This window comes from Pristis pectinata, chromosome 23, assembly GCF_009764475.1.
Source record: "Pristis pectinata isolate sPriPec2 chromosome 23, sPriPec2.1.pri, whole genome shotgun sequence".
Classification (NCBI taxonomy): domain Eukaryota; kingdom Metazoa; phylum Chordata; class Chondrichthyes; order Rhinopristiformes; family Pristidae; genus Pristis; species Pristis pectinata.
This window is the reverse complement of record NC_067427.1, coordinates 11,326,470-11,339,697: the sequence shown is the minus strand read 5'-3', so window position 1 is coordinate 11,339,697 and position 13,228 is coordinate 11,326,470. Positions and strand designations below refer to the sequence as shown.

At 39.5% G+C, this 13,228-nt stretch overlaps 1 protein-coding gene across 13 annotated transcripts in view; it reads right to left on the bottom strand.

Moving 5' to 3' along the window:
• The window catches only part of LOC127581994 (rap guanine nucleotide exchange factor 1-like), a 149,671-nt gene extending 137,245 nt beyond the window's left edge, over positions 1-12,426 (bottom strand). For all 13 annotated transcript variants that reach the window (XM_052036882.1, XM_052036884.1, XM_052036885.1 and 10 more), the window contains exon 1: positions 12,149-12,426. In XM_052036882.1, coding sequence (XP_051892842.1) covers positions 12,149-12,173 — 25 coding nt within the window. In that variant the 5' untranslated portion in view covers positions 12,174-12,426. The remainder of the gene's footprint in view (positions 1-12,148) is intronic.
• Between the last annotated feature and the right edge of the window lie 802 nt (positions 12,427-13,228).

The window sequence follows — 13,228 nt, the reverse complement described above, 5'->3', positions numbered from 1 at the left end:
TTTAGCCCCAACAAGGATCCACAGTACTTGCATTCCATGGATTGCTTCTCCCTACATTTCTCTCTCCATATTCTACATGCTACCCTCTCCACCATGTGCAGATACCTTCTGGCCCTCTCTCTATCCCACAGCTCCGGGCCTCGCTCTCCATGACCTGCCATGGACTTCTCCTCTACTTGGTCCTCCACTAGATCCACGCCTTCAACTGTCAGTTCTTCTCCTTTCTTGCATCGACGAAGGATCAGAAACTTGTCCACCAGTCCAAATGAAGGGTCTCGACCTGAAACATCAACTGTCCATTTCCCTCCATAGATGCTGCCTGACCTGCTGAGTTCCTCCAGCATTTTATGTGTTGCTCCAGATTCCAGCATCTGCAGTCTCATGTCAACATTTTTAATTTAACATACTAATTGTCTTATAGAAGATTAATACCTTCATTACACCAACCATTTAGTTGACAAAAATCACTGTAAAAACAGAATCTCACAATATATTTACAGTGAAAGTGCTGGTCATTTTCCTATTTTAATACCTAATTACTCTCTCTAATTTATAGTTGGAACTGTGGAGAAATAGTCTATTGAAGACTGGGAAATCATGGGACTACACAGGATGTGTAGCAGAGTGCCATTTTAAACTGTTCAACTTCTTGGTGTTTCCAGATATTCAACAAGCCAAGGAGTTTACAGGGAATATTTATAGAATCACTCTAATCCTAAGGAAATACCAAGGTAAAGTCAATCAAACTCTAAGCAGAATTTCCAAACCTTTAAATCCATAAAATACAAACAGAATAAACAAAGGATTGTGAATATAAACAAATAGAATGAAGTTGCCTGGAAATTGAGGAACAGTTCACCAGGGTGTGAGAGTATGTTCCACTGACAGATGTGGATAATGTCACCAGAGGGAGAGGCTTACAACTTTTCATCGGGTTGCCAAGAAGCTAAGCGTAAAGTGATGAAAGGTAGATTTATTACAACTGACCAAGACGGACTGTACCACTCAAAGACAAACTCTTTGACGCCTATAAGAAAATGTGAAGTATGGCCGTAACAAACAATCTGCTGTAGGAACTCAGAGGGTTGAGCTGCATCTGTGGGAGGAAAGGAATTGCCGATATTTCAGGTCGAAACCCTACATCAGGGCAAACACATTTACATGTTTTCCACTGCAAAGTACAGCTGTAACTCAGATTTGCCATACTTCCTCAATAAGTTATCCACAAATGCAGGCTTAATTTATCACACTTTTCAGCTGGATGTATAGCAGTAGCTGGTAAGCAGAAAGGAGAATTTCCTGCACCCTTCTAAAAAGATCTTCCCCATCCGCCTTGATCAGTCTGTCAGTAGCAACTTTCCTCCTTTTTGTCACCTAATCGTACATTCCTTGATACATTCTCATTATAAAAATCTTCAATACCACACGGTTCCATACAATTGCTTTCCTCTTGATAATCAAAAGGCTAAAGAAAATTACCCCCAGCATTACCTAATCAACACATCTGATTTACATTCTTCCCTCTTGCTCTTTTCATTTGGTGTCCTTCACAGTTATCCAATTTAGAAAAAATGTTCACATTGGCCATGTAAAATCTGTAGAAGTTTTTACATGTTTGTCTTAATAGTCAGAGCACTATTCCACATTCCAGGCCAGTAAGTCAATGTTGCAACAGAATCTATTTTTGGCCATGAATTTAACTCCAATTCTGCCATGGGAATTTTCAAAGTAATTGCCAAGGACAGCAAGTACATCAATAGTCCTGTTTATAAGAACAAGAGAGTAACATCAACATAACACAAAAGCAAAGGGGAGATCAGTTTGCAGCACCAAACTGAATTTTGATCATTATGGGTTTTTTTGTGTGAAAAGAAAAACAGAACTAAAATTGGTTTATTTGCTACAGGCTATGAATAAAAACACAAACGAACTCATGACTATCTAATGAGTATGCATGCAAACATAGGGCAAAAATGGATCAGACTTTAGCTAGAAACATACAGTTCAATGGCTTGCTCTCACTTGCTATGGGATAAGGGTTACTCGGGTGTGATACTAAAAAAAAATCTAACTGCAGAACCACACCCTTTCATCAATCAACACCTTCAGAAGGGGAATATGAAATACATAAACACTGTAGTAATGGCAGTCATTTTATCTAGTTTTATCACAATAAACATCAAAATTAAAGTTTGAAAATCCCCCCCTCTTGAAGGTTAGTATACACATGTGCACCAAAACAGAATAAATAAAAACTAAAACTGCTTCAGTAACTGAAAGCATGAACAATTAAAGTGTGGCTAATTAGGGATATTACCATCCATCTCCCAAGGGATGGACCTGGACTTCATTTTCTTTCTCATAAACAACAGAACTTATGCTTTTGAATGTAACTGGATTCCAGCAACACATAGTCACAATGATTTGAAGTGAGACACAAAATATAATTAAAGATAAATAACACAACAGATACACAAATAGTCTCAGATGAATTTAATCCTATGAATAGAAGAAACCTCCCAATACAAACATGTAGTGTGTCACTTAGGAAGTATACTATCTATTGATCTTGGAGAACATTACAGTCCATCAAATGTCAGCTGTAGCTTATATCGGAACACGTGCTTCGAAGGAAGCAAGCTGTGGGTTCAATCCCACTCCAATGATGTAAGAACAAAAAACAAGGGCAATAAGTGCTACACTGAGGTACTATTTTTCCAAAGGACATATCAAATCAAAGCCCCTTTTGCTTTTTTGCAGTGAACACAAAAGATCAGGCAGTGCTGTGGATGAAGAAATCTCACAGCCTTACCCAGTCTGCCCTATATGCAATGCAATTCAAGATCCATTAGGTCGAGGTCCCAGAGGAGTGGAGAATAACCAATATTGTTTCTTTGTTTAAGAAGGGCAATAGGGTCAAACCAGAAACATAGGCTGAGGATTCTTTCATCAGCAGTAGGGAAACGATTGGAGAAAATTCTTGGGGATAGGATCTACTTGCAACTGGAAAAGCATGTTCTTATTTGTCACGCTCAGCATGGCTCTGTGTGGGGGAAGTCATGTTTTACAAACTTGATCAAGTTTTTTTTGGAGAAGGTGACAAAGATGATTGATGAGAGTAGGGCAGTGGATGTTGCATACATGGACTTTAGTAAAGCATTCAAGAAGTTTCCTCATAGTAGGCTGATCCAAAAGATGAAGACACATGGGATCCACGGTGACTTGGTAGATTGGATTCAAAATTGGCTTGACCACAGAAGACAGAGGGTAGTGGTGGAGGTCTGTGACCAGTGGTGTTCCACAGGGATCAGTGCTGGGACCTCTGTCATTTGCAATACACACAAATGATTTGGACGGAAATGTAAGTGGGCTGATTAGTAAGACTGCATTTGACACAAAAATTGGCAGAGTTGTCAACAGCGAGGATGGTTGTCAAAGGTATATAGATCAGTTGGAAATATGGCAGGGAAATGGCAGATGGAGTTTAATCCAGACAAGTGAGATATTGCACTTTGAGAGGTCAAATGCAAGAAGAAAGTATACAGTAAATGGCAGGACCCTTAAGAACACTGATGTACAGAGGTATCTTGGGGTGCAAGTTCAAAGCTCCCTGAAAGTGGCAACACAAGCAGATAAGGTGGCATTGAGTATAAAAGTCAGGAAGTGATGCTGCAGCTGTATAAAACTTTGGTTAGGCCACAGGTGGAGTATTGTGGACAGTTCTGGTTGACGGCTTACAGGAAGAAGTAGAGGCTTTGGAGAGGGTGCAGAAGAGATTTGTCAGAATGTTGCCTGGGATTAGAAAGCATTAGCTATAAGGAGGTGTTGGACAGACTTGGATTGTTTTCTCGGGAGCATCAGTGGCTAAGGGGGCAACCTGACTGAAATATACAAAATTGTGAGGTGGCATGGATGGGGTAGATCGTTGTAGTCTCCCCCCCCCCCCCACCCCCCAGGGCAGAAACGTCAAATACTAGAGGGATAGCTTTTAGATGAGAGGGGGAAAGTTTAAAGGAGGTTTACAAGGCAAGTTTTGTTTTATTACACAGAGAGAGGTAGGTGCCTGGAACACACTGCCAGGGGAGGTAGTGAAAGCAGATAAAATAGCCATGCCCAGAGGCATTTAGACAGGCAATGAACAGGCAGAGAATGGGGGTGGGGGGGTTGGGAGGGAATTTCGACCATGTACAGGCAGATGGGATTACTTTACATTGGCAGCATGGTCAGCACAGACAATGTGGACCAAAGGGCCTGTTTCTATGCAGTACTATTCCATTAATGTAGTTGGTTCTTAAATACACTCAGGCTTGGCCTAGCAAGCCAATAAGCTCAAGGGCCTGGTCTGCCCAAATCTCCAAAAATTAATTAAGAAAATTGAAAATTCTAATTTTAAAGCACAGGGGAGTTAATTATGCTGTGATTAAAAAAAAAAGAAAATGCTGGAAATACTCAGCAGGTCAGATAGCATCTGTGGAAACTTAAATCAAGATAATGTCTCTGGTCAATGACCCATCCACAGATGCTGCACAACATGCTGAATATTTGTTTTTTTTCCCCCCCCAGTGTATTGATTTTAGTTATCCTGTGTCCTGACCACCACTTAACCCTCAATCAATAACACTGAATAGATCTTTTGACTACCATTGTATTGGCTGAAGCTTTGTTGTCATATTTCCTACATGATAACAGAGAGTACAATGCAAAATAAAATCCATTGTGCATAAAATGCTAGAGGCATTCAGAGGTCATAAAGAATGTTGTGTAAACAGAAGTTTTTACAAACTTAAAATTAGATGCTGGAAGATGAAATAAAAAAGAAAATTCAGGTCGGGCAGCATTTGTGAAAATAGAAAAAGAGTTAATGTTTCAGGTCAAAGTTCATTCATCAGAACTCTCAGTTTTAATCCTGATTTGGTCTTTGACCGCAATCCAGACATTAATTTACAATTCCAAGTAGGATCATGACAATCACCAGAACCAACAACTTAGATAGCATTTCTTTGCCTTAAGAATAAATGATTAAAAGGAACTAGTTAACATGACAAGTATTGCACAACGCAGCATGTTTATGAGGCACGGAAAGAGAACATTGTATAAGAAAAATAAAATTGGGCATCCACAAGGGACTACTCCAGTCATTGTGCATAACAGGAAAGCCAATGAAGTGAAAACTGGCAAAAAGGCCACTTGATGTGTAAAGGGAGCTACAAAGTTGTCAAAGTATCTGAGTTACTTCAAATTTATCTTGAACTTGAACTGAGCAATTTCTACACAACCCAAAAAAAATTGTATGCCGGTTGACAAAGAAAACAGATTAGACCACATCAAATAGTCAATATCAATCTCAAACTAATCCTAACCCAACAACCAATATTTTTTTATATATCACAACAGGGAAACTGAAATAACCATAGTAGTAATTTTACCAAGGGATGTTATTCTGTTGAACTTTATGTTCCATTAAACAACATGACATTCCCATCAGTTTTTGCTGTGTTAAAACAAATTCAAATTTGGGTCAGTATGGCTGAACAGAAAACCATTTGCAAAAGTGGTGAGAAATTAGGATGCAGATTCAATTCTGAATCATGAGGTACAAATTGGGAAGTTCTCAGTTATGTAAACTGGAAACTCTGAGTTTTGGAAGGATGTGGTAATTCTGACAAAACTAAAAGGAAATGAGAAAGCTTATGAAGACTTTGGCAACTGTGGGATAATGTTTAGTTGGAAAGTGACAGGAACAGAAACAATTGCGGCCTTTAATGCAAATCACTGAAGAGGCCCGTACATCAAAAGAAAGAAAAGGGAATAGAACTATTTACATTGTGAAGTAGTAATGGGACTTTACTGCTTAGAAGGAATGTTACTGGGTCAATTGCAAAATCAAATCAGCGACTATGCCCTACGATATTGAAGAGACTTCAAATAATATTAGTTTTGAATTATATACCACATGAGGTTGAAAAGCCTGGGCAGGTACAATTCAGTCTCCATTATAAAAGCAACACAGAACGAGCTTCAAAGTAACTTGCTGACAAGAGAATTGTAGACAATAAATGACTGCATACAAATGATCAATGACAAGATGAAATGAAATTTTAAACGTGTTTACCCCAATTTTCTAAGATGTTAGACATATCCTACAGAATTTCTAAACTGTCAGGATGTAAACTGGATCTCCACTGTAAATTAACTTATTAGTAGAAAACTCGAACAAATTGAACTGCTTTCTCAATGTTCAGTTCTGCCGCTGTCTGTAAGGAGTTTGTACTTTCTCCCTGATTCTGCGTGGGTTTCCTCTGGGTGCCTTCCACATTCCAAAGACGTACAGGTTAGGAGCTGTGGGCATGCTATGTTGGTGCCAAAAGAGTGGCGACACTTGCGGGCTGCCCCCCAGCACATTCTCAGTAACGCAAAAAGACACACTTCACTGTGTGTTTCGATGTACATGTGACTAATAGATAAATATCTTATGTTTATATTGAAGAATACATTCTTCTGTTGGCGCCAGAAGTGTGGCGACACTTGCAGGCTGCCCCCAGAACACACTACGCAAAAGGTGTATTTCACTGTGTTTCGATGTACATGTGACTAATAAAGAAATCTTATCTTATATATTTGCAATGGAGTTCAACCCTGAACCTTAAAGAAATAAAAGTAAATAAAAACACAAATACAAAACATGGCTCTGACTTACCTTGAAAATGGCCGAATAGTAAAGCACCGTTTCATCAATTCATCCTAAAAGTTACTGTTAAAACCTTAGTTACTTAAGAAAGCATACTGAATTAGAATATACATTTAGAATGAAAACAGGAATCAGCAAAACAAGAATCAGCAAAATGAAGCATGAACAAGATAGAGGGCCTGCTTTGAGTTGCTCTAATAGATTAGATATAGATACAATGAGCTGAATGTTTATCATGGAACTAGAAACATGCATTGACCCACTACTACACTGCCAAGCTCCATTTGCACATAATCTGCAGAGGTCTCATTACTCAACTATTTCAGAGTCATAGTTTTAAAGGGTACCTTATTTATAAATGGAATATTGCTAATCCACCAGAGAGCATAGGTTTGCTGTACCCGGCTCCACTTTTTAAAGAGAGCAGCAATTGTGATAGACATAACAGTGAATGTTCAAGAAATCAGGCACACTCAACTGCCTTGGAAACTCTCAGGTTCCAAGCAAATTGCAAATCACAGGTGCCTACTGCAATGAGATGAGTAGAATTTATATTTGCTTCAAATGTCTCAAAACTGCTAGAAATCTCAAAGAAACAAAAACAATATCCTGAAAATACTCAGCATCCAAGAAGAGAGAAACAAACATCTGTTTCCACAAGTTTGGGATAAAAGGTTTAAAGAAGATCCAAGGAAGAATATTTTCACCCAGAGGGTCATTAGAATCTGAACGTACTGCTGAGTGGATGGTAGAGGAAGGTTTGCTCATAACATTAAAAAGTATCTTGATTTGCACTTGAATTGCCAAGGCATACAAGGCTATGGACCAAGTGCTGGTAAATGGGATTAGCATGGTAGTTGATAGTGGGTATGGAGATGGTAGGCAGGAAAACCCAGAGGCAGCCTATATAAGAACTGCAGTACAAAAGCAAATCTGTCACACAATTTTTCTGTTGGTATATTAACTGCTAAAGGACTTTCTAGATCTTTACAAGTTAGACAGTAGAGTGCAGAAAAAGGGATTGGGAATAGCTATGAGGAATGAACAATTAATTATTAAAAGGGATATGGTTGGACTACATCACCACTAAGTTCAAAAGACAGATCACAAAACAATGTTACTGCATTTTGAATATTTTCCAGTGTTGATACTTTCTAAGCATCTGGAGGTCCCATTTGAAAAAAAAAGTACATTTTACAAGTTGGATAATGTACTTCCAGAAGAAACTCAACACAGATTTGGTATGTCACCAAAGACTCCTACAAATTTCTACAGATGTATGAGGGAGAGCATTCTGACTGGTTGCACCACAGCCTGGTATATAGCCTCCAATGCACAGGATTGCAAGAGGCTGCAGAGGGTTGCAGACTCAGCCAGCTCCATCACAGGCACAACCCTCCCCACCATCGAACACATCTTCAAGAGGGGGTGCCTCAAGAAGGCCGCAGCCATCATCAAGGACCATCATCATCCAGGACATGCCCTCTTCTTGTTACTACCATCAGGGTGGTGGTACAGGAGCCTGAAGACCAAAACTCAATGATTCAGGAACAGCTTCTTCCCCTCCACTATTAGATTTCTGAACGATCCATGAACCCACAAACACTACCTCATTATTCCTTGTTTTTGCCTTTTTTATTTATTTTTGTAATTTATAGATTTTTATGTCTTTGCACTGTACTGCTGCTACAAAACAACAAATTTCACATCACGTCAGTGATAATAAATCTGATTCAAGCTGTCAGGCAGCCCAAGAGTTAGTAAATTTTTACAAATTTAATAACCAACCAACTTTTAGTACCTGCACAGCTGCCTGATATCAGAAGATCCCAGTAACTAAGTACACAAAAATCTTCAAGTCTAATTTACAATGAAATGTTAGGCTTAAATCAGATTTGACCTACTATCAGGCACGAATTGTTCATTTTAAAATTATGCCAATTGTAAGGACTCCTTATGTTTAAATAAACCCCGAATAACAAAAGCATAATGTCATCTTGTTAGCAGCTGGTATAGAACCATGGAACTTTGCAACAGAGGTCATACAGTTCATTTTTAAATGTGAAAGCACTTTAGTAAGGCAAACTAAAACTAAGCTTGCTGCCTGACTTCCCAGCACAGACATGCATTTTCTGCTGCTACAAAACTGTAACCATTGAACAATGCCAGACACAAATAAATCTGCTGACTCTCCTCTCTGACAATTTTATACTTATGAACATTGGCTATAATATCCCAGCAAGTGAAAATATTAGTCCATTATTTGTCATGACATTTTAAAACTCATTTACTACACTTGGAGAAAAAGATCCAAGATTTCAAATCTCAAATTCTGCCCTTCTTACCATCATCATAGTGAGTTCATGCTGTACATTCTAAATGGTTTTCCTGCCATTTCAATCTAAAATACACTATGTAATCATATCACACATCTTACTTCTTTACATTCTAATTCAAACTATTTATGATATCCAAATTGATAATTGGAATTTTTACTTAATTTTAGGAAATATTGAATATGGGCTCTCTCACGGACTTCATCCACATCATCAATGGCATTTCAGCACATCTATACTTATATTTTTTGCCTCCCACCCAAAATAACATCCTCCCATTCATCCATGTTAAAATGCATTTTCTACCCATCTGGCCAATTTGTTCACCCTAATCTTTTTGAAATCTTATACAAATGTCCGGGATCACTTACTAAATCCTTTCATTTTTAGGTTGCGAGCAAATGTCAATATTATATTCTGTACCCAAATCCAAATCATCAACACCAAGAGCAGAAAGGTCAGCCAGCACTAAACCCTAGAGTACACAGCTTTATCAATAAATACATCAATGCATTTCACTAAAATTAAACAAAGACCATAACTTCTTTTCACATAGAATTTCAACACAAGCTATTAAAAAACAAGAAAAAGTGAATTCTCTTGACTAACCCCATTTGCTGCCACTGCCACCACCTCCCTACCAAGAGAAAACAAATTAAACATCTTTCTATTGATATGAGGAACATCATACAGTAAAAACGTCACCAATTATACAACCAATTTAATGAATTACACCAAAACTATAGAAAAGTGAGTTTCAACTTATAAAGAAACAAAATCTGAATGTACTTCAAACAAAAAAAATCAACTACTCCTCCTACACCTCCCTAATCAATTTGAAACATGGTCATGGATTGGAAGCAGTTCAATATAATCAGATTTTAAACTTCACATTCACTTTAGTAGAAGCTTTTGACAAAATGAAATGATTTGGCCACATTATCTTCAATGGTGTCAGCTACCACATCTTCTAAACTTAATTATAGAGGCACTCAATTTAACTTTGTAAAACCATATGCAATGTATGAATTACCCAACTTCAGAGCAATTTGCTTCTGGGTATTATAACCAGACTTCATGTGGAAAGTCAGCGACCATCAAAACAAAACTATGGATGCTGGAAATCCAAAATAAAATCAGAAAACATTGGAAATACTCAACAGGTCAGGCTGTATCTGTAGGAAGAGGAACAGAGCGAATGTTTTAGGTTGAAAACCCTTCATCAGAACATGAAGGGTCTTCAACCTGAAACGTTAGCTTTGTTTCACTTCCCAAAGATGCAGCCTAACCTTTTGAGTATTTCCAGCATTTTCTGTAGAAAATCAGTATCACAGCATACTGAGCAATCTCACCATTTCTGTTCAAAAGGACACAACATAGAACATTTAATTCTTAAACCTTCCACTGTCTCACTAAAACAAGAGAGGAACATTCTGCTGATCCATACCCTGAAACTAGCCTTCCTATGCTATAATTATTGGGTACAACAGCAGTTTTGCATTCAATACTGTTTTACAGGACACATTCAAGAATACAGTAGCCAAACTCCAAAGTAACTTAAGCTCATGATTGATAAAAAAATTTCCCCCAAATAGATGAATTACTTTCATAAAGAGTTCACAGATAGTTTATGATGCAGAAGGCAGCTACTCACCCCATCAGGTCCTTGCCAGCTACGCAACCTAATCCACCTTGCAACACAAGATTCAATTCTAAGCAGGTCTCAACTCAAGTACATATCCAAGTACTTCTCAAAACGTGAACAGGAATTTCTGCTACCCTTTCAAGCAGCAAATTCCATAACCCTACCAACTGGGTCAGGAAATAAAATCTTCTCTCTAGCCTTTCCACTCATTATATTAAATCAGTGCCCATTTGTGTTCTTGATCCTTCTATTAAGAGAAGGAAGTCCTTACAATGAACTCAACCTAGGCCCCTTATAACTTTATATATCCTAATTAAGTCTTCACTAACTCTCTGCAAAATCAATCTTATCAATATTTTTTCAAACTACAACTTTCCAGTGCTGGCAACAACCTCATGATTTCTCCTTTGCATCCCTCTCTGCTTTCTCTTGACTAACCCCATTTGCTGCCACTGCCACCACCTCCTTACCAAGACGAAACAAATTAAACATCTTTTCTATTGATATATTGGTACAAGAACAAATAAGATGCAAATTACCAAGCACAGTCTCTATACCAAATGGCAGCCTCCTGTCCTGCATCATTCTACAACTCCTTATCTCAACCAAATGAAAAACTCAACTGAAATTATGGTTTTGGTGTGGGAGACGAGGGAAAGAAGAGGGGTACAGCTGGTGATCACTGACCTCACATGAATCAGAAACGGAACAATCTTGTCACATGGAAAGTTGAATCACTGCAGTATACATGGCGACGTATAAACATCAAAGGACATCAATGCATGAACGTGCAGTACAGTGTCTTACAATAAATAGTCTGGATCCAGCTCCCCATACATCAGTGACATCTGCAAAGTGGCCAGAGGGAGGGCGGCTGGGAAGAACAGGGTGGGCATTCCCTCCTTTTTCTTTACTTGCCCCACAACATCACAGTCTCTTACCTTCCCCAGACCCTCTCCTTCAACACCCCATCCCCACCCCTCATTCACATTTCTTTCTCATAAAAGCGACCTCCAACGCCTGCTGCCGATGACTCGGTCCCCTGGACCAGTCAGACAGGGGGCGTGTGTATAAAAAAGTCCAGATGACACAGATGCAAAGCTGAAAGACCGACTCTCCCTTGCAGTCTCTTTAAAATGACCAGCACGTCCCCATTAGTGACCAGCCGACTTTCCCAGTGAGAAATATTCTTTACGGGCCTACTCCCTGAGCATTCAGGAGGGAGAACGTTTGTGAAACAAACCCGCGAGTGGCAGCAATACAGTTTACCGCAATTTTAATGATTATAGATGTAAAGTAAATAAATAAATGATACGCCAGAGCAGCTGCACTGGTTACCGAAGCCTGCCTACCGCGGCCTACTAATCGTCAAAAGCCTCGAACTATCCAGCGGGGACGGGGTAGCCTGGGCTTTGGCTCGGGGCTCTGTGACCTTCAGAGCTGCCCCTCCCCGGCCCTCGGGCGAGGTTTTCCGCTCACCTTGTTTCTCCAGCTTGCCGGACATTTCCCGACTCCAGCCCGCGGCTCTCCTGGTGGACACAAACGGCGCTCATTCGATCCCCATGATGTCCCGATGATCGGCCGCCGTGTCTCCGCCTGTCCGAGCTGCGGTGGCTGGAGACCTCCCTCCCTTCCCTCTCCCTCTCCCTCCCTCGCTCGCTCGCCCTCTCAGTCTCAGCCCGGAGCTTCCCAGCAGCGGGAGGACGGCGCCGACAGCGAAGGACTTTTAAAAAGAAAAGCCTGTCTGAAGGATGAGCCCGCCCTGTCCAGCCGCCAAAGCGCGCCCACCGGCCGAGAACACCGCCGCCTTGCGGCAGGAGGCTGGAATTACCCGGGCTTTCTCCGCGTCGTCAGGGGGCGCCTCAGGGCCAACCCTCTATTTAAAAAAATAATCAAATTATGAGATTTTCAACATTTTCAGTTTTTTATAGTAAATGTCCAACTATTTTACTGTTTTTTGAGAAAGTCTACCTTAAAAACATTCTACTTTCCCTTTCAATACAACCCCCATTTGTCGTTTTTATTTTGTTATTTGGTTTCTGTTCAGTGCCCAGCCCATCACAGGCTTTTCCTGGATTTGACCTAAAACATCAGTTTTCCACAATTGTTATCTGATTTGCTGAAGATTTCCAACGTGTTCTGTTATTGTTATTGCCACAGCCTTTTTTCAAGAAAAATTCCCCAAAGTTTCTTACATTGCATACCCAGTTTCAGATTTACCAGCAAGAGTGCCAGTGTACCCTTACCAGCATGTTTTATATTTTAACCCAAATTTTCTAATAAATTGGGCAATTTAATTTGAGGCAAAATCATTAACACATGGGTGTCTTATTTAATCTTTTAGTCTGCTCTTCATTTGGTGTCTGCAATTGCAGAAGTAACTTACATATTTTTGTTACTATTGGGACAGACTACAAATAATGAAGCATATGGTTCAGTACTCGTTCTCTATTTTGTACTTTAGAGCACGTTGTTATTTTTAGTTGCCTGAGGGTCTATTGTAAAATGCTTCATCCATATATAATTCTACAGACTCAAGGAAAATCTAATATCATTACT